Consider the following 22,438-nt stretch of genomic DNA (forward strand, 5'->3'; position numbering starts at 1 on the left):
GCCTTCCTTCGAACATCTGGGATGGATTTCTACAGTCCTCTTAGCCGAAGCAACCCAGTTACCAGCAAAAAACATGTAGCTGAACCCTTTTTCTGTGCTAGGAAGTTGAACAGTTAGCATACTTATAGTAGAGCCCTACTCGGCAGTGAAGACTAGCCGCAGACTAGAAAAGCTTCCTCCTCCTTGTCTTCGAGCATCAGTACTATAGCTCCTTCACAGCAGAGGAGAGAGACCTCAGTTAGTTGTTTTCTAGGCCTGGACGAATCTGCTCTGATACTATGTTGAGTAGGAGGCCAAGAAGAAGAAGAAAAGGAGGAGAAAAGAAGAAGGAAGAAGGAGAAGAGGAAGAAGGATAAGAGGCAACTGAGTTAAGGCCTCAACAAAACTTAGCTTTAGTCGAGTGAAGCTTTGCATTTATACTATTCTGGCCGTACATAACAATATGCCTACAGAATTACAAAAATATCCCTATGGGTATTAAGTCTGTGAACAGTACATATATTACACCTGTTAACACAGTGTAATCCCAATGAAGGTGGCACATCTCAGAAAAGGCCTTCTATTTCCTCAGGCCTCTTGATTACGCAGGGTTATTGATATCCTGGTAAACAGGATCTGATTAGTGAAATGGTCCACTGACAGAAGTTACTAGGAGGAGAAAGAAAAAACTCACTGCATGGAGCCAAGCTTTTGAAAGCAAACCAATGTAATAGTCTTGAAATTGCTTTATTCAGAATATTATTTAATATACAGATATTAGAAAATATCTAGAAGAAACAAACAAATAAGAAAAATAATTCCCAAAGCCTAATTTTACAATAAAGTATCCAATGGTTTTCTCTTATGTATTCATAATTGCCAATATAGAAAATCTTTAAACATAAAAAATTATAGAAATTATTATTTTCATTCCAGTGCTACAAATATTCCTTTGTTATGCATTCACATAACTAACAAGTTTATGTCAATGGAGATACCAAACATTGTCAGGGTTGTCACTGAGATCACATAGTGGAGGTTGGGCTCCAGCGCCGCGATTGATGTAGCAGCTGTTGTTTAAAGGCTTCCTCCATATGGCAATATATCCCTCCCTTTTCACAAGTTCCCAACAAAGGCGTAAGGTAAGTTCTTCCATATCTGTGCATAAATAAATCAACATATGCATTACTTGCAAGAGGAGGTCCCATGGCGTTTGTCATTTTCTGATGACATAATATTAATTGATGAAACTAGAGAGGGATTAAAAGAAAAATTGGATTTATGGACAAATGCCTTAGAAACAAGAGGATTTTAAATAAGTAGTATTAAACAGAATATGTGCAATGTAAATTTAATAATAACAGTGGAATCACGATACACTTGGGATTGGAGACCACAAGATATCTCATTGTGTTCTCTTTTGTTACCTTGGTTTGATAGTCCACAACAAGGGAGAGATTGAGGATGTTGCCCACAGAATGAGAGCAAGATGGGTGAAAAGGAGTGCATCAATGGTCCTATGTGATAGGAGAATACCAGTTGGGCTAAAAAGAAAATTTGTAGATAGTTAAAAGGCCAGCAAAGTTGTATGGAGTTGAATTTTTTTTTAATGAATTTGTATGGAATTGAATGTTGCACAATCAAGAAACATGTCCAACAAATGAGTGTAGCAGAGATGTGAATGTTGAGATGAATTAGTGGGAAAACCTAGAAAGGATAGAATTAGAAATGAACTTATTTGAAGGAACCTAGGAGTAGCTCCAATAGGTGATTGTTAAAGTCGACTGTGTAGGGATATTTTAGTCTTTATGTTTATGTTTAAGTTGCTGATGTGTAAAGTTCTGTTAGTACTTGTGTAAGGTGTCCCTTCATGATTAATAGAAATATATAAATAGATCTGGCCAACTAGAGAGAGACTGATTTTCTCTCTTGTTCGAACCAGACTTCTCTCCTTTATTTTCTTCTTTTCTTCTTCTTCCTCTTCTCCTCTTTCTCTTATTTCTACAGTCACTATTCTAACAGAATTCAAAGGCAGATTGGATTATAATATGGTATCAGAGCCAGGTTGAGCTAATCAAATCTGCCCAGGATTCTGATCTTCACGCATCCAGTCTAGGGTTTTCTTCTTTTTTCTTCGCCATCAGTTGGAGATAAGGGAAGGGGCTGATTCGAGTGATTTGTAGGAAGCCCTCCCCTAATCGATGAAGAGAAGAGGGCTGATTCGAGTGATGCAGTGGGTGTTGGTATAGTCTGATTTTCTGGTAATTAGGTAAGTGGTTTTTTATGCAGTTTTTATTGTGAATCAAATGATGAATATGTTCCAGATCGTATGGTGGAAATTCAGGTTGTAGTGTGTTAGGGTTTATGCAAATTTCAGTGTGGTTTGAAGGGGGAGTGATTTTCGAGTAGTGTGGTGAGTTTTCAGGTAGTCGTGTGGTAGGGTTGTGGTGTAGAGAGTGCAGAATTCAGCAATAACAGGTGCTGAGAACAATGTGGTTTAGTGTGCAGTGTGTAGAATTCAGCAATAACAGAATTCAGCAACGGGAGACAATAGTGACAATAAAACTAGTGTGATGGTTCCTACTGACTACCTGAATGTTCAAATGACCTCTATCAAGTTGAATGGAGAAAATTATGTACCTTGGGAAAAATCTGTAGAAGTCTTTCTTAAAGCAAAGAAGAAAGTGAAACACATAAGGGAAGAAAAACCCTCTACTGATTGTCATGAGTATGGTGACTGGAACAAGAAGATGCTTAGATTATTACATGGTTATGGAACAATATGGAACCCAAGATTAGTATGAATTTCATGTTTCTTGATACTGCCAAGGAAGTGTGGGACCATGCTAAGAAACTGTATTCAGGCCAAAACAACACAACTAGAGTATATCAGCTGTATCAGGAATACTTTAATTTGCAACAGGGTAATTAGAGTCTTGAGGAATACTATGCTAGCATGAGAAACACTCGTAATGAGCTGAATGTGTATCACCCCCTCACATCTGATGTTAAAATTCAGCAACAGTAGAGAGAACAACTAGATGTGACCTGATTTTTTGTGGGGATGAAGTCTGAATATGAACCAGTGCGGGCACAGATACTAGGAGGATCAGCTCTCCCTTCCTTAGAAGAGGTGTTTGCTCGACTTAAGAGGATTTCTATTGGATCTAGCGAGAATTCTAGTGTTTCCGATAGATCCGCCTTTGCAGTATCAAGGGGCCATGGTGTTAGAGGTGGAGCTCGGGGAGCTCAATTTGGTTGTAGTGGTAGCAGTGAACCGGTATATGGCCGTAGTGGTGGTGGTGGACCTATGTATAACCGTAGTGGTAATCGTAGTGGAGGTTGAGATTCAGGGGGAGTTCATGGCAGAGGACGTAGTTCAGGTCCAAGAAGATGTACACACTGTGGTATGGATGGACATACCATCAATTATTGCTATGATTTGCACTGCCCACCTTCAACTTGGGCCAATCATTCTATGACTAGTAATAGCAGCTTTAGACAGAAGAGCCATTGAGCTGATCAGATGCCCCCTACATCCACAGATGTTCTCGGGAAGGAGATGATGAGTGTTCCCTTGATGAATATGAGAGGTTTGTTCAAGCCACATCTCAACAAAATACAGCCACTCTTGCACACTCAAGTATGGTTTGTCTGGCATCCACACCCAATCCCTAGATTATTGACTTTGGAACCTCCGATCACATGACTGGAACTCCAAGTGTGTTTTCTTCCCTCTCTCACTACCCAACGTCACAATCTGTTACCCTTGCTAATGGTTCCACATCCTCCATTTGTGGTGTTGGTAATGTTAACATAGACCCTTTACCTTTATCCTTGGTTTTGTATGTCCCCAAATTTCTTTTTAACCTTATGTCTGTTAGTAAGTTGACAAAGTCTCTTAATTGCTCTATCACTTTTTACCCTTCTTCGTGTGTTTTTCAGGATCTCAAGACGGGGATGAAGATTGGTGGAGGGCATGAAACTGGTGGATTGTATTACCTTGATGGTGGTGGAAGTACATCAACAGCTCTCCATACATCCCTTTCTCCTCTCTAGTGGAACTATTGATTTGGTCATCCGTCACTGAATGTTTTGAAGTCTCTTGTTCCTTCATTGAGTCATCTTTCTGTTTTGGATTGTGAGCCATGTCAGTTGGGGAAACATCATTGTGTTTCTTTTACTCCTAGGGTTGATAAACGTATGTCGAATCCTTTTTCTTTAGTTCATTCAGATGTTTGGGGTCCTAATAAAATAATGCCATACAATGGGTATAGATACTTTATTATTTTTGTTGATGAGATATTCAAGGATGACATGGCTTTATTTAATGAAAGAAATGAGTGAATTGTTTACCATTTTCCAAAAATTTTATGCTGAAATTTGCAACCAATTTGGTGTCCACATTACAATTCTTCGTTCCAATAATGGCCGTGAATATTTTTTTACACCATTTCAAGAATATTTGGAACAACATGGCATTATCCATCAGACGTCATGTACCTACACCCCACAACAAAATGAGGTGGCTGAGAGAAAGAATTGTCATCTTTTGGAAACTGCTTGATCCCTCATGCACCATATGAATGTACCCAAACCTTTTTGGAGTGATGTTGTGCTTACTTCTTGCTTCCTGATTAACCGAATGCCCACGTTTATCCTTGATGGTCATTCTCCCTTCACCACTTTGTTTCCTACCTTGTCTCCGTTTCTCCTTTCTCCTCGGGTTTTTGGGTGTGTTTGTTTTGTTTACAATCTAAGACCGGGAAGGGACAAGTTAGATGCATAATCCATTAAGTGCATCTTCCTTGGCTATTCCCAGACCCAGAAAGGGTATAAGTGTTATAATCCTAGTTCTCAATGTTCCTTTGTGTGTACTGATGTTACTTTCTTTAAGTCCATTACATTTTTCTCGAGGCTAGGTAATGTTTCTTCTTACTCACCACCTCCTCCCTTCCACTTCCAGTTGCGGATCCCATTCCACTTGTTTCAGATGTGACTAAATCTTTGCCTCCGGTGCCACCACCTGTTGAATGACCACCTATTCGTCGAGTGCATACACATCGCCAACATGTATTGGCTCCTCCACCAGCTCCATCATCGTCAACAGATCCGGCAATTGTTCCCACACCAGCCCCAACCCCAATTTCTGAACTTGATCTTCCCATTGCCTTGCGAAAAGGTAAATGCAATTGCACCCTTCATCCTATTTCTAATTATGTTTCTCTCACTCACCTTTCTGCTTCCCATCACCAGTTTATCTTCTTGTTATCCTCTGTTGTTGTCCTTACGAATGTCCAGAAAGCTCTTGCCTCTCCAGGGTGGCACCATGCAATGGAAGAAGAACTCTCAACTCTTACTCATAATTATACATGGGACCTCACCACACTTCCTCTTGGTAAGTAGGTTGTCAGTTGTATACACTGCTAAGTACTTACCTGATGGTAGTGTAGAGCAGTTGAAAGCTAAACTGGTTGCCAAAGGGTACTCCCAAACATATGGTATTGACTACACGGATACCTTCTCCCCGATTGCTAAGATTGGTTCAGTTCGTGTTGTGATATCCCTAGCTGCTATGTATGATTGGCCTCTCTTTCAACTTGATATCAAGAATGCTTTCTTACATGGCACTTTACTTAAAGAGGTCTATATGGAGCAACCATCGGGGTTTGTTGCTCAAGGGGAGGATGGTAAGGTGTGCCGACTAAAGAAGGCCATTTATGGACTTAAACAATCTCCTCGTGCATGGTTTGGTAGGTTCAATGAGGTGGTAAAGAAGTTTGGTATGAAACAGTGTCAAGTTGACCACTCAGTCTTTAGTTATCACTCTCAAGCTGGAAAGATCCTATTGGTGCTATATGTAGATGATATTGTTATTACCGGGAATGATAAAGTGGGAATTGATAGGTTGAAGATCTTTCTGCAGGAACACTTTCAGACAAAGGACCTTGGTAAACTAAAGTATTTCTTGGGGATAGAAGTAGCAAGGTCTAAGCATGGTATTAATTTGTGTCAAAGGAAATATGTTCTTGATTTGTTGGAAGAAACAGGATTGTTAGGTGTCAAACCAGTTGAAACACCTATGGAAGCAAATGCTAAGCTGAGCAGTGATATGGGTGAAGAGTTTGAAGACCCTAGCAGGTACCGGCGGCTAGTAGATAAACTAAACTACCTAACCATTACTCGGCTAGATATTTCATTTGCAGTTTGTGTGGTAAGTCAGTTCATGCGGGTTCCACATTGGGATGCAGTTCTAAGGATTGTGAGGTATTTAAAGGGGGCTCCTGGTTGTGGCTTGATATATAAATAGAAGTGGAGGAAAACTTGAAATAAAGGGATATACTAATGCTAATTGGGTTGGTTCTATATCTGATAAGAGATCCACTACATGCAATTGTACTTTTCTTGAGGGTAATCTGGTGACATGGAAAAGTAAGAAACAGACAGTTGTAGCAAGAAGTAGTGTAAAGGCAGAATATAGAGCTATGGCTCATACTACTTGTGAATTAGTGTGGCTGAGGAGCCTTCTACAGGAGATGGATACACCATTGACACTCCAATGAAGCTCTACTGTGACAATCAAGCTGCAGTCCATATCTCTTCTAACCTGATGTTTCATGAGAGAACCAAGCATATAGAGGTTGACTATCACTTTGTGAGAGAGAAGGTGCTAAGTGGAGTGATAGATACTACATATGTTAACACAGGAAACCAATGGGCATAGTTGTTTACCAAAGGGTTGAGTTGGGGAAGAGTGGACTACATATGTAACAAGCTGGGACAATATGATATATACTCACTAGCTTGAGGGGGGAGTGTTAATGTCGACTATGTAGGGGTAGTTTAGTCTTTATGTTTATGTTTAAGTTGTTGATGTGTAAAGTTTTGTTAATACTTGTGTCCCTCACTTAAGTAGCGGCAAAGGTGTCCTTTTATGATTAATAGAAACATATAAATAGATCTGGCCGACTAAAAAGAGACTGAATTTCTCTCTTGTTCGAACCAGACTTCTCTCCTTTATTCTCTTCTCTTCTTCTTCTTCTTCTTCCTCTTCTCCTCTTTCTCTTATTTCTATAGTCACTATTCTAACAGAATTCAAAGGCAGATTGGATTATAATAGTGATAAACAAAATTTTCAACGCGCCAAGGCAAGGCTAGGTGACGGGGGCACCTTGTCGTTTAGTTGCCTAGGCGATGGATTTTTGTAAGTAGAAGCATGTATCCTATGGTAGTTTCCTAGGTTCTATAATCATATTTCCTTAATAAATATCTATAATTTTCATAAGAGAAGTATAAACTTCATGTATAGAAAATCAGCATATTCCAACATATTCATGAGAAGAAAAAGAAGAAAAGAAAAGGTGGAAGAAGAAGAAATTAGTATATAAACACACAAAATTAGTAAAGAAAATAAGAAAATGTGTTGATTGGACAACATTTTATGTTCTTCCTTGATTATTGGTTCAGGTTTTGAAGTTTTTGAGGGTTCAACACAGCACTTAGCAATGTTTGTGTTGATTAAACCCTAACAAATAAGAAAATAATAAAAAGAAATTAGTATATAAACACACAAAATGAATATTTTAGTTTAAAAATGTCTATTTTATAATTATAACCTCAAAGAATTAAGAATACAAAAGTTTTTTATAACACACTATAGAAAACTACTTGGCGATTAGGCGGGGCAAGCCTCCAAGGGCACCTTGTTGCTTAGGCGTTGCCTTGACAACTACATGAGGTATAACTAAGATGGTTTGGTCATGTGCAAAGAAGACCATCTCCCACACCAGTAAAAAGAAATGATAGGTTACCAGTTGAAGAGTCTAGAAGAGTTAGGGACAGACCAAAAAGACCATTGGTTGAGATAGTGAGAAATGATTTAAGGGACCATAACCTAACAATGAATATGATAATCAATAAACTGGAATGGTGGAAAAGGATTCATGTAGCTGACCCCAGATAGTTGGTACAAGACTTGATTGAGTTGAGATTACTTGCAGCATAATCGCAGGTTTGAGAATCATCGGTCATCATCATGGAGTTAGAAACTGAATGTCATTTAATATTCTGCCAGTTGTAATCCCCTTCCTATTTATTTTCAATTACCATTCTAGGTAACATTAATGAGTACTAAGGAGGGATGGACTAAAACACCAAGTGATGATCAGGGATTCTGCAATTACATTAAACAGAACAATGAACAATACAAATTCCTTAATCTGTAACTCTAAAATCACATTCTTTTTTATTGGTAACCGAAACTTTTATTGATTAATAAGTTCTTAAAGCTTACTTTTGACAGCATCTATTTGGATAGCTACCTTTCCATTGTTCTTGTAGGTTCTCATCATGTTTATAAACAGGTTCTGCTGCCCAAACAAAGTATCCTCCAGCTCTTAGCATCCTGTTGACCTCAAGGAGCAAAATACCATCTTCACAACGGGAAAAAAAAGCATGATCAATACTAAAAGGAAAAGTTTTGACAATAAAGCATTGGACAGACATAAACACATAGAGACACATATACATGTACCATGTACGTATATGCATATACAGATGTGCCTATACATGTATATATGTAACTATCATACTTAAATCTGTGTCCAAATTGATGCTATAAATTTACCGGAATAACTACTTTGACCATGTTAAAATAATTATACTTATTTAAAACTTGAAATGTGAAATAAATAAACCCATACCATCTTGGGTCCAATTAATTCTACACATTGAACAGTGTATCAAGTCAAAAGCCTGGCTTGGATATAATAAACGCTGGGTTGCAAAGGTTGCTACCATAGCAGGCGCACCACGCTCTAGAGCAAACTGAATCTGGTTCTCATGAACATCTTTTGGTGCTATGGATAGAGTATTTACATTATGTGCAAGAAGAAAGGCACCAAAACTAGCTACTCCACAATCCACATCCAAGGCAATTTGGGTATGATGACCAAATGCTATATTAGGAACCATCTGCATATTCAGGTCAGAAATGAGAATAAATGTCACATGGAGGAAGACAGAGAGAACTGAATATTTATCTCTCTTCAAACAACTCTGAATTTTGTACACAACAGACCTTCAAAATCTGATCCAAGTATTGGTCTGCCCCATAGATAAACTGGGTTGCACCTCCTAGAAATTTATATTTATCTTTCTCTCTTGATATCCAATTCTGACCCCCTTTGTCTTCAACCAAATGTGTATATGGTACATTGTTGGACCAAACCTGTAATCAATAATTATATCTTTGGTTTTTTATAAGTAAAGAAATTTTATTGCCAAGTGGAGACTGAAACCAGCATACAAGAACAACCCTAAAGGCAAACAAAACAAAGAACCCAAAAAAAAAAAAAAGAAAAAAAGAAAACAGATCCTCAAGGTTCAAAGATTGATCACCACCCACCCATTACAGAAGTTTGAAAATTGAAACCCTTCAATACCCTTGAAGATGGAACCCAAGATACAATAGTTCTTAGAATGCGCCAAGTTAACACCTGGACCTCATGTGTTTTCTCTCCTTCCATATGCATCAACAAATAGCAAAAGGATACAAATTCCATAAGATTCTTCCCCTTTTACTGAAGGTTCTATCCAGCCGGGATTCCACTAGGAAAACTAGGTAGTCAGGAATGACCCAATTTTGTCCAAAGAAGGGTCATTACTTGGAGCAATGGTAAATTCTCAGGATGGAAAGTGTGAAAATGCAGTTTCGAGTCTGAAAATAGCCACTTTGTGCAAAAAAAAAAAAAAAAAAAAGGCAAAGGTTAGGACAATATCCAATCTAACCCACCCAAGACCCCAGACAGCTGGGACCAACATTGAGTAATGGCCTTTTTTAGCTGGGTAAAAGTGCTTTTCTTTGTACTAAATGGTCAATAGTCAAAGTGAATATATAGTGAAGAGAACTTGAAACAATCATTTGCTAGATAGAAGTTTGCTTTAGAACCAATCAAATATAAGAAAGGAGCCTAAAGAAAGCATGGGAAGTATAGTATGAAAACTTAGTTCATAGTGATAAAGGTGCAAAATAAGCGTTTAGGAGATATAATGATGGTTGAAGAAACAAAAAGAGAAGATGGAAAGTTAGTCAATTAGGGTTCATGGTTCCTAGATAAATATGAAAACAAAATTATATAAAAGCATGTACAAAGGCAACCCTGCCTGACTTGCAGAACAATATTTGCAGAAATTATATAATTTCTTCCAAGTATACCAAGGAGTTCCTAAGGAGGAGCTAATAATATTTGCAGAACAATATCACAGGTTTCTCGTGTTTAGTTGTGCTTTTTAAATGGTTTTTGACACAGAAATATGATGAAAAACTGGAACTTAAGTCAGATATGAAAGAAAGGTTTATTTCAATACTTCTCCTAATAATCCAAATGCAGATTACATTTCTGGTTAATTTTAGATTTAGAGTTATAACAATCAGCAATAAATCTATATAAATATTAACTGGCATTTTATACATTGTTTTTTATATAATTGCATCATCTAATACAACTGTTTCATGCTAAATTAAGCAACTCTGAAAAAATAAAAACTTGAGACAAACTGTATGCGGACTCTTTCTATAAACTCATTGTCAACAACCAGCTGGTACTTGGATGGATGAAGATAGCGTTTCCATTTAAAAAGTTTGGAAGTGTCTTTTTGGCTGTCTCAATGAATATTTGTAACTTATTTTTCCTTGATATTAGAAGGTTCAACTCTGTCTAACAGCCTTTTTGCATTTGGCCAAATGGATTTTGTTCCCAATATCCGCTTTTCTTTTCTGGAAAGTATATTTTGTATTCAAGTATAAAACTAGCATTGAAGCAATCTGCCACACAGCCTTTGACATAGAACATTCATATCTTTATTTTCAGATTTCCTTAATATATTTATTTTCCAAAAAAAAAAAGTTCATAAAAATCTATTTCACCAACATCAGGACAAGTCAGGTGCAAGTGCACAGCTTTGGAGTACATACAAGCATTGAACCTGCAAATACCTAGATCCATAGAATAAGCTAAGAGAACTCCCTCTTTGGCTTCAACTGAACTTTCATGTAGATTTAGTATGAACTATAGAGTAGTGTTAATACAAAATTGAAGACTGGAAGTTACAGCCCTGTAGGCTCCGTATATCACATTATCAACTACAATACTGAACAAACAGTAAAACAATCTCAAAGAAATTCAATGAAAAATAGGTGTTTTTCTTTACCTTGTCTCTGCTTTTTGGCCATGGTATTGGAGCCTTGTAATCTTTAGGCGCTGGAACCAAGCAATTCAAGCCTTTTCGCTTCCCAGGACAATGCCGCTCATACTTCTCCCCTCTCTCCGTCGACTTCAGCTTCTGAATCTCCTCCACGTTATCCAAGCAAGGTATATACTCTCTCATACTCTCGGGGCACAGCTCAAATCTCTTCACCTTAAGCCTAACCTTACCTTCCCCACCGTCTGCTTTTCCCTCATTTCGACTCAGACTCTCCCAACTCTCAATCAACTCCGGATCAAACTCCCCCACCTCAAACTCCTCGGACATCCTCCCGTTCTCGTCCAGAATCCCCGTTCTCTGCACCCTCGCTGGCGGTGGCGGTGGCGGCAATGTCGGCGGCGGCGGCGGAGGAGGAGGAGGAGAATTCGTTGTGGTTAGTGTTTGATTGGGTGCGAGAGAGTCGAGGTTGGAAGCTTTGTGGGCGTTTGGGGAGATGGCAACAGATGGGGACTGAACATCAACTGGGTCTTCTTGGCGGGAGTTGTAGAAGAAGAGTTGGTCGTAGCCATCGGAGTAGTGTCTTCCGAAATAGAACAAAGCGAAGGAGATGAGAGCAAAAGCTGAGAGTTTTATAAAGAATGAAGTCTTAAGGATTTCTGGGTTGTTGATGCCTTTCATGGCTTCATGAAACTATGATCCAATCGAAGAAGAAGAAGAGAATGCGTTTATGTTAAGAGGATTTGAATCTATCGGTTCTGCATATTCTTGAAATCTCTTGGTAGTGTGAGAAGAAAACAATTGCAGAACTGGGTTTCGTTTCGTTTCGTTTTCTCCTCGTTAATATGGAAAGCCTCGCAAGTCTCAAAGGTGACGACTGACGAGCAAGAATATTTCGAAAACGAAGAAACGAATCGAACAGAACTGGGCTCATTTGTACCAGCATAAATGTATGGGAGTTGCAACTTGGGAATGCAAATACTGGTTCAATTTTGTTTCATGGTAGTTCAATATATATATATATATATATATATATTATGCTTCATGCAGCTGAACAACCGGGGTAGCCATCCCCCATACGCCTATTTTTGTTATAACTTATTAATTACTTATTGTATTTATTATATTTTTGTTATATTTATTGTATTTGTTGTACTTATTGTATTTTTGTTATAACTTATTAATTACTATTTATTAGAGATTAAACTATTACTTGAGATTATACTATTTATTGACTAAGTTAATATATTTTTAGTACTTATTGTATTTTTTTCATTAACAATATATTTTCAATAATTGTGTATTTTTGTTATAAACTATTGTTATTTATCAAAAATGAGACTATTAATTTAGTTGAAATTATGAGTCTTCATGAGTTGGTTCGGTTAGATTGTAGGCTATTTGGCCAAGCAAATTGACCTAGTCAGGTTGGAGAATTGACCAGCTAAAACTAACTAACCTTTTATGAAAACCAACCCACTCAAGTTGTACTGGTTTGGATTGATTTATTGGTTTGGTCAATCAGTCCAAAAGATTAAAATTAAATTTCATTTTAAAAATTATAGTGCAATTATTTAAAAATTAGATTTATGATATAAAATATCTTATGTGTGTGTGTGTTTATATATATATATATAAATTCATAAGAAAGGGGTGGTATCTCCTTTCACTAAATGGCAGTTATTATTAATTACTATTATTTTAACCCAATTTTAATAACTACTGATTATTATAATAATTTAATAATTATACAATTAGTGATTATAATTAATAATTACTATTATTATAAATATTGTTAATAAATAAATATTTACTTTAATTTTACTTTAAATTAAAATTATAAATATTGTTATTAAATTTAGTAACCCGGTTTTAATAATTACTAATTATTATAGTAATTTAATAAATATATAATTAGTGATTATAATTAATGATTGTTGTTGTTATAAATACTGTTAATAAATAGATATTTACTTTAATTTTAATTTAAATTAAAATTATAAATGTTGTTAATAAATTTAGTAATTATTGTTATCTTAAAAATAATTAAAAATGTTATTAAAAGTATTGTTATTGATTACTTGGTAAAATATTATAATTACTGACTATTGTTGATATATAAATATTGTTAATTTAATTTAATTTTGGTAATTATTAATTTAATGAATATTGCTAATAAATCCTATTCATAAATTTAATAATTATTGTTATAATAAAAATAAATAAATAATATTATTAAAAAATCATTACTAATTATTTAATAAAATATTATAATTATTTACTATTATTGATAAATGTTGTTAATAATTAAATATTTAATAAATAATGTTAACAAAAATAATGTTTGTCTTTTTGCTTATTGAATTTCTTTGGTTTAAATTTCTGGGATTGTTACATAATGTTAGTTAAAAATATTATTTGCATTTAGCTTAATGAATTGCTTCAAGGTTCTAAATATCAGCATGGGCCGATACACCCTATGTTGATGCTTTTTGTTTTTATGTTTTACTTTTTTTTTTTTTTCGAAATCGGTTTAGAGAGTCCAATTTAAGGCCTAGCTACCCTCTAAATCAGTGGCTGACCCGATACAACCCCTATAGGGGTATATCAGGAAGCCACCAACACAATGCGTATCGATTGATACATGTCGATACTTTGGACCTTGAATTATTTTGGTTTACGTTTATAGATTTTGTGCTTTGAATATTGTTACATATTGTAAGTTAAAAATATTGCTTTTTGATTTTTTTTTTGAAAGTTGATAATTGTTATACCTAAAATTGTCAAATAATGTAAGAATAACAATTGTCAAATAATTATAAAAATCATAAAATGTAAATTAAAAGAAATTACCATCATTAGACATAAATTACCAATATTTATAAAAAATTACTAAAAATAAATCAAAAGAAATCATCACAAATTAGTAGACGTTAGGATGATAATTACTTGAAATGATCAAATAATATAATCCTAAACACATTAAAATAATTTGCCAAAATTTATCATAAATTAGTAGAAATGTCCAAAAATAGCCACTAAATTCCATAAAATTGATAGATTACTATAATTTACCGATAAACTACCATATAATAAATATAATACATTAGTATATATTTACCAAGAAATTAGGATATGATAGATATTACAAGAAATTAGTAGAACTTAGCCAAAAATAACCACTAATTTCCATAAAATATTATATTTACCAAGAATTATCATAAATTATTATATAATAGGAATTACTAGAAATTAGTAGAACGTAGGGAAAAATAATCACTAATTTCCATAAAATATTATATTTACCAAGAATTATCATAAATTATTATATAATAGGAATTACTAGAAATTAGTAGAACGTAGGGAAAAATAATTACTAATTTCCATAAAATATGATAAACTAGATGAAATTAGTATAACTTTGTAAAAATAACCATTAAATTCCAAAAATTAGTAGAACTTAGGATGATAGTTACTTCAAATTATCAAATATGAACCTAAATAAATTACAATAATTTGTCAAAATTGAATTTCGTTTTCCCATGCATAATACAGGTCCCCGCTAATTTGCAAATAAAAACATAGACCCTAAAGTTTGAAAATGGGCCACTATAAACCCTAAAAATCTATTAGTTAAAAAATAAATTTTATTAACCTTGAAATAAATTACTTCAGGGATTTTATCAAATTAGAATCATTAAAATAACAATAGCTAATTTGGTAGTAAATGATCAACAACAATTAAGCGTAAATTATTACTTAAACACTAACCTAATTAGTGTAACTAATAGTAAATTAATTTAAATAGTGTAGCTAATTTCTTTAATTACTTTATTTACTTAATTTAGTTTAATTAATTTACGTATTTAGCTTAATTAGCTTTGATTGTTTAATCACTCTATTTGCTTAACTTAATTTGCTTAATTGGTTTAATCAATTAGTTAATTCATTTTAGTTGACTTAATTTACTTATTTAGTTTAATTGACTTAATTACATGATTTTAAAATCATCACTGACCCCCACGATCAAACCATTTAACCCAAGAACTGGTCAATTGTCTACTTGGCCCAAAATTTTTCTAAAAAACATTGACTTGATCAACAAACATTTGACTCAAATGGTTATTGCTAAATGTTCGATCTAGTAAATGGTCTTAGGTTATTTTTATTTTTTAAAATGTCAAGGGTTGATCTGTTCCAATCAGATGGTCGAATGGTTGACCTAGAAACTAGTGGCCGAAATGGTAAATTGGTAAATAAGTAAATCATGTAATTAAAGAAACTAGGTAAATTAGTTTACTTCGAAAATTAAGCTGTTAACTAAGTAAATTAAGTGATTGTTAATTTATTATTTGTTATGTTAATAAAGTTAGTATTTAAGTAATAGTTTACTCTTGATCGTTGTTAATTATTTACTATTAAATTAACTATTGCATTTGATGACTCTAATTCCATAAAATCCTTAAAGTAATTTATAATTCATTTTTAACTAATAGATTTTTAGGGTCTAAAGTGGCATATTTTCAAACTTTATGGTCTAAAATAGCTTTTTTAAACTTTTGCAATGCAACATAAACATTTTTTTTTTATTCATTGTCCAATATATCCATTGACTTAATTCGTTTTTTTTTTTCTTTGAGGGTAGTGACCTTTCCATAAAGTCCAGGGGTTGTCATATCCAAAAATCCTCTAAAAAACTGATGGTACCGGTTCGGTTTCAAAAAAAAAAAAAAAAAAAAGCCCATAGTCAGTTAAAGAACCCCTACCCCGAACCCTTGTGCATGACAACAAGATGTGAGATGACTGATCCCAAGTCTCCACTACAACAGTTAAAGAACCTAACTTTCACTTGTAATAGAGTTATCCTTTTAGTTTTAGATTCTAACACTCAAGTTCAGCTGTTTGCATTCCACTAGTTAAGTTGCGAAAAGATTTACCCTATCTTTGATTTCTTCCTTGATATGGTGTGTTCTTCTTTGGTCAAGTGAAAATCTAAAAACACAATGCATGCCAAGACTAACCTATAGGTGACGACTCTTTCCCCATCTTTGCCAACAAGATCCCCTTGGAGGATAGACTCATCACATGTTTGCTCAATGTCCTTATGTCCCCAACAATGGCCATTTTGGTAAATTTATCTTCACGGTAACGTTAGTTAATGGACTTGGACTTTAAAAGCATAAGGTAGCTCTCAATTGCAATTTGCAACTGAAAGTACTATTCTCAAAATTAGGGGTGAGCAAAAAAATCAAAAAATTGATCAAAATCGATTGGAAATTTTGGTTAAACAAATTGGTCGGTTTGGTTTCGGTTCAGTATTTTAACAAAATCAAAGGTATCGGTTCGATTTTGGTTAATCAAAATAGAAAATTGGCGGTTAATCAAACCGATCGTTATATATATTGTGTATATTTATATATTATATATATTTTATATTCTGCATACATTATAAATTAATAAATATGAATTATATATACATATTTATAATATATAATATATAATATATAATATATTATTTAAAATAAAATATTATATATATTTCTAGTATTTTATTATATATTTATATATTTTTCTATAATAAACATTGTAAATAATAAAAAACCGAAAAAACTAATGAACCGGCCAATGGTTAACCAATCGGCTTTGGTTCAGTACCCTGATTCAGTTTAAAAAATTAGCCCATGGTTCGGTTAACCGAACCGTGAGCACCCTTCCCCAAAATAAATAAAAGCTTGCACTCAAACCATTTTGCACTATCATACCTTTGCACAAATGCAAATAAAATTGTATTGCAAACAAACCATGCGTAAAGCTGTATTCAGTTGCAATGCAAATAAATTTGTACTGGTACAAAACTATGACAGTACAAATGATTTGGGTGTAGGTTTTGACCTATTTTTCATTTAAATTTTAACTTATTTTGTTTGATTGCAGTTGAAGTAAATTAAGACGTGAGCCGGAATTAATAAAGTAAAAGCCGAAATAAAACTTTTTTTTTCATCTGCATTCTAATACTAGTGCAAATAAAATTGCACCGCAAACAAACGCAGCCTACACAACGTTTGGCTACAAGGATTACTACTTTATTAAAAACTGAATTATTTGCTGATTTGTCGGAAAAGTCGGTAAATTTTAAATCAACGACTAAGATGTAATCAAGATAGCCAGACGGTCTGAGATACCAGTGTCTAGACTAAATGCTTTTTAGATTTAACGGCGTGATTGATGATGGGCCTTGGGTCAGTTAATCTGCTGCGTGGATCCCGACACGCTGCATGTGGATGGTTTGTGTAATAAAGGTGGCGGGAAGATCAAGGATTTAAAAGTTTGAGACATCGAGAATACGCCGTCTGGTCGTACTCCTCGTAGATCTTTGACTTTTTACATGCCCTAGATTTTATATTATTATTTTGTTTTTTAAAAAATCCATTTTTTTTTATTTTACTGTCAAATGACCACGTGATCAGCAACTGGATCTACTTGTTTGATAGATGAGAATTTTAAAATATTAATTTATATAGACATTTCAAATATTATATATTTCTCAAATAGTTTCTATTGTTATAGAAGTTTCTTAATTAATTTTTATATTTATAAAAAATAAGGAAAATTGATTTCTTTAATTATTTACTTGATATTCTCCACCAAGGTGATGATTTTGCATTTTTTAGTTTTATTTTTGGTATTTATTTATCAATAAAACAATAATTAAAAAAAATACAGGATCATAAATGAACTTATTGAAGAAACCTAGTTAATCTACATAGGTGTTAAAAATAAGAAAATTGTCTAAAACTCACCATGAGTTTTCACTATTTCTCTTAAACTCACTACAACTTTTCAAAATGTCTAAAACTGGTAGTGTTAGTAAGTTTTTATTTTCCAAAACTTACCTTCTGTTACTGTACTATTAATGCTTCTTAATTAACAAAGGTGTCCACATTAGCATAAATAACAATTTTCATGACCAGATTACCCTTGGATGGCGAATTAGAGGAAAAAGGGTCTTTTTTAGTTTTCATTTTTCATGTTTTTTTTGCCTTTTTAGTGTTTTTTATAATTTCCAATGTTTTTTATAATTTGAAAATGCCCTACAGTACTGTTTCGCTGAGTTACTATCAGCTCGAGAGTGGGGGGATAAGGGCAAATTTGGCCCTCTAGTGAAATTGTGACACGTGGCACCTCGTGACAATTAGGAAAACACCCAGCCAACAAACTTACAAAGTTGGTGACCCACCCGAGCATTAGTCTGGCCAGCCAGGCGCGACCTGCGTGCGGCCTGACGCGCGGCACGCGCGACCTGCGTGAACTGCACGCGGCCTAGTGCGCGGCGTGTGCGAACTGCGCACGGCCTGCGTGAACTGTGCACGGCCTACGCGAGTTGCGTGCGGCGTGCGGCCTGCGCGACCTGGCCGACCTGGACTAGCCTAGCGCATGATCCGGCCAAGCCGCCCTTAAGGCGCCCACCGACAAACCTGGCCTAGACACTGACCCGCCGACTGACACAGGCGCCAGCTTGACGACCTGGTCTAGACATTGACCCGCCAACTAACACAGGCGCCGACCTAACGACCTGGCCTAGACACTGACCCGCCGACTGACGCAGGCGCCCCCCTGACAACCCGGCCCAGGCACCGAGCTGGTCGCCTGACACAAGCGCCAACGTGACGACCTCGAGGAGTTTGCCACCGTACCCCGGTTCTGAAAGGATGTGACGAGTCTTACCGTTTGGAGGCTTTTCACCCACCTAACCCGCGATGACTCCGGTATATAAAGACCCCACCCCCCAAAGGGGAGGGGGATGAAAAAAGGGAAGTAACCCTGCTCTCTAGCTCTCTCATATTATCTTCAAAGCTCTCTACAATAAGAGTGCTAACTTAAGCGTCGGAGAGCCCCCACCGGGAAAATACCCCTGGGACCTCTGATTCAGTTCTCGCAGGTCCTTCAGCTCCCACCGCCTACGAAGAGGTGGAAAAGATGGAGTTCTCGCAGGTCCCTCAGCTCCCGCCACCTACAAAGAGGAGGAAAAGATGGAGTTCTCGCAGGTCTCTCAGCTCCCGCCACCTACAAAGAGGAGGAAAAGATGAATTTCTCACAGGTCCCTCAGTTTCTGCTGCCTACAAAGGAAAGAAGACCACCTCATGCTGAGGGTAGTCGGATTGCGCCACACCAGGGAGCTCCAGCATTCTCTAAGTCACTGGCCGCCTAGTAGGCAGTTCGCTACCAGGCAGTTCGCCACCAAGCAGTTCGCCACCAGGCAATTCGCCACCAGGCAGTTCGCCATCGAGCAGCTCACCACCAGGCAGTTCGCCACCAAGCAGTTCCCCACCAGGCAGTTCGCCACCAAGCAGTTCGCCACCAGGCACGCCACCAGGTAGTTTGCCACCAGGGAGCTCGCCACCAGGCAGTTCGCTGCCAAACAGTTCGCCACCGGGCAGTTCGCCACCAGGCAGTTCGCCCCCAGGCAGTTCTCCACCGAGCAGTTCGCCAGTAGGCAGTTCACCACCAAGTAGCTCATCACTAAGGCACGCCACCACCGGGTCAAATAACGCGGTACTTAGCCAAAAAATTTTACATCACAAAACATTGGTACGTGGCCGAAAACGGTTACATCAATTGGCGCCGTCTGTGGGAACACGCTACAAAAAGCTAAGTTCTCATCTTGCCAAAACTAAGTCCTCACTTTTTAGAAATTGAAGCTATCGCTTTATAGTTTACATTTTTTATGAACACAGAGACTATGTAGGGAGCTAACGGGCTAAGTAGCTCTACCAACCTTACTTTCAATTCAGATAATGCCACATCAGTCCTCTCCACAAGGTCCCCCCGACAAAGATGAGCTCTTCGTGGCTTTCGCGGGAGTTGGCGGCCAACTGACTACGTAGGCGCCCTTACTGGTCGAGCCTTCCAAGGCTCCCGTGTGAGTTGGCAACCTAAAGTTAGTAGTGCTGCCCCCGAATGTCAAGCCCCTAGTAGCTTCTTGTAGGAGTAGGTGACCGGCATTATGAAGCTAATGCAGACCAAGCCTACGGGCCACATTACTACTTAAGACTCGGTCGCCTCTCCGGCACGGGCAAAGTCAGAAAAGAGTAGACCACTAGTCACTCCAAAGCCTACGGGCCACATTACTACTTAAGACCCGGTCGCCTCTCTGGCACGGGCAAAGTCAAAAAAGAGTAGACCACTAGTCACTCCAAAGCATACGGGCCACATCACTACCTAAGACCCGGTCGCCTCTCCGGCACGGGCAAAGTCAAAAAAGAGTAGACCACTAGTCACTCCAAAGCCTATGGGCCACATTACTACTTAAGACCCGGTCGCCTCTCTGGCACGAGCAAAGTTAGAAAAGAGTAGACCACTGGTCACTCTCAAAGCCTACGGGCCACATTACTACTAAAGACCTGATCGCCTCTCCGGCACGGGCAAAAGTCAAAGAAGAGTAGACTACGAGTCGCTCCCAAAGCGTACAGGCCACACTAGTAATTGGATCAGCACTTACTAGCTCATCGACTTACGGGCCAAAAGAAATCTACTCCCTTCGCTAAGTTACTATCAGCTCGGGAGTGGGGGGCTATTGATGAGGGCAGATTTGGCCCTCCAGTGAAATTGTGACATGTGGCACCTCGTGACAACTAGGAAAACACCCAGCCAACAAACTTACGAAGTTGGTGACTCACCCGGGCACCAGTCTGGCCGGCCTGGCGCGACCTACGCGCGGCACACGCGACCTACGCGGCGCGCGCGGGGCTTGCGTGACCTACGTGACACGCGCGCGGCTTGCGTGAATTGCACGGCATGCGCGACCTGCGCGCGCGCGGCCTAGCGCACGGCCTGTGTGAACTATGCACGGCCTGCACGAGCTGCGTGTGGCGTGCGGTCTGCGCGACCTGACCGACTTGGACCAGCCTAGCGCATGATCCGGCCAAGCCGCCCATAAGGCACCCACCGACAAACCTGGCCTAGACACTGACCCGCCGACTGACACAGGCGCCAACTTGATGACTTGGTCTAGACACTGACCCGCCAACTGACACAGATGCCGACCTGACGACCTGGCCTAGACACTGACCCACCGACTGACGCAGGCGCCCCCCTGGCAACCCGGCCCAGGCGTCGACCTGGTCACTTGACACAAGCGCCAGCCTGACGACCTCTAGGAGTTCACCACCGTACCCCAGTTCTGACAGGATGCGACGAGTCTTACCGTTTGGAGGCTTTTCACCCACCTAACCCGCGAGGACTCCGGTATATAAAGACCTCACCCACCAAAGGGGAGGGGGATGAAAAAAGGGAAGTAACCCTGCTCTCTAGCTCTCTCATATTATCTTCAAAGCTCTCTACAATAAGAGTGCTAACTTAAGCATCGGAGAGCCCCCACCTGAAAAATACCCCCGGGACCTCTGATTCAGTTCTCGCAGGTCCTTCAGCTCCCGCCGCCTACGAAGAGGAGGAAAAGATGGAGTTCTCGGAGGTCCCTCAGCTCCCGCCACCTACAAAGATGAGGAAAAGATGGAGTTCTCGCAGGTCCCTCAGCTCCCGCCACCTACAAAGAGGAGGAAAAGATGAAGTTCTCGCAGGTCCCTCAGCTCCCACCACTTACAAAGAGGAGGAAAAGATGAAGTTCTCGCAGGTCCCTCAGCTCCCGCTACCTACAAAGGAAAGAAGACCACCTCATGCTGAGGGTAGTCGGATTGCGCCGCACCAGGGAGCTCCAGCATTCTCTAAGTCACCGGCCGCCTAGTAGGCAGTTCGCTACCAGGCAGTTCGCCACCAGGCAATTTGCCACCAAGCAGATCGCCACCAGGCAGTTCGTCACCAGGCAATTCGCCACCAGGCAGTTTGCCACCGAGCAGATCGCCACCGGGCAGTTCGCCACCAGGCAGTTCGCCACCAAGCAGTTTGCCACCAAGCAGTTCGCCACCAGGCAGTTTGCCACCAAGCAGTTCGCCACCAGGCAGTTCGCCACCAGGGAGCTCGCCACCAGGCAATTCGCCACCAGACAGTTCGCCGCCAGGCAGTTCGCCCCCAGGCAGTTCTCCACCGAGCAGTTCGCCATTAGGCAGTTCACCACCAAGTAGTTCATCACTAAGACACGCCACCACGGGTCAAATAACGAGGTAGTTAGACAAAAAATTTTACATCACAAAACATTGGTACGTGACTGAAAACGAGAGGGGACTTGGGGCTTATCTATGTAGTGTGACAAATACCCACTGAAATTAAAATAAATTCATATAAGATTATTATAAGACCAAAA

The 22,438-nt window shown here is 38.2% G+C and overlaps 1 protein-coding gene across 1 annotated transcript; it reads right to left on the bottom strand.

Moving 5' to 3' along the window:
- Positions 1–881: 881 nt before the first annotated feature.
- On the bottom strand, positions 882–12,173 carry LOC148873870 (putative methyltransferase PMT11). The gene is made up of 5 exons (XM_088965145.1): positions 11,191–12,173; positions 9,059–9,208; positions 8,682–8,952; positions 8,301–8,411; positions 882–1,137 (listed from the first exon to the last, which is right to left on the bottom strand). The coding sequence occupies exons 1-5, from the start codon at positions 11,860–11,862 to the stop codon at positions 965–967; spliced, it is 1,377 nt and encodes a 458-aa protein (XP_088821271.1). The 5' UTR covers positions 11,863–12,173; the 3' UTR covers positions 882–964.
- Positions 12,174–22,438: the final 10,265 nt, after the last annotated feature.

Source organism: Nelumbo lutea, chromosome 1 (genome assembly GCF_056320005.1).
Source record: "Nelumbo lutea isolate HS-2025 chromosome 1, American lotus-T2T, whole genome shotgun sequence".
Taxonomy (NCBI): domain Eukaryota; kingdom Viridiplantae; phylum Streptophyta; class Magnoliopsida; order Proteales; family Nelumbonaceae; genus Nelumbo; species Nelumbo lutea.

What these genes read in the sequence shown, in the direction of transcription:
- LOC148873870 (XM_088965145.1), bottom strand. Translation starts at nt 11,862, where the DNA reads ATGAAAGGCATCAACAACCCAGAAATCCTTAAGACTTCATTCTTTATA. An exon ending in ACTTGGATCAGATTTTGAAG is followed by an intron (nt 8,953 to 9,058) that starts GTCTGTTGTGTA and finishes CTGAATATGCAG; the next exon opens with ATGGTTCCTAATATAGCATT. An exon ending in CCTACAAGAACAATGGAAAG is followed by an intron (nt 1,138 to 8,300) that starts GTAGCTATCCAA and finishes ATTTATGCACAG; the next exon opens with ATATGGAAGAACTTACCTTA.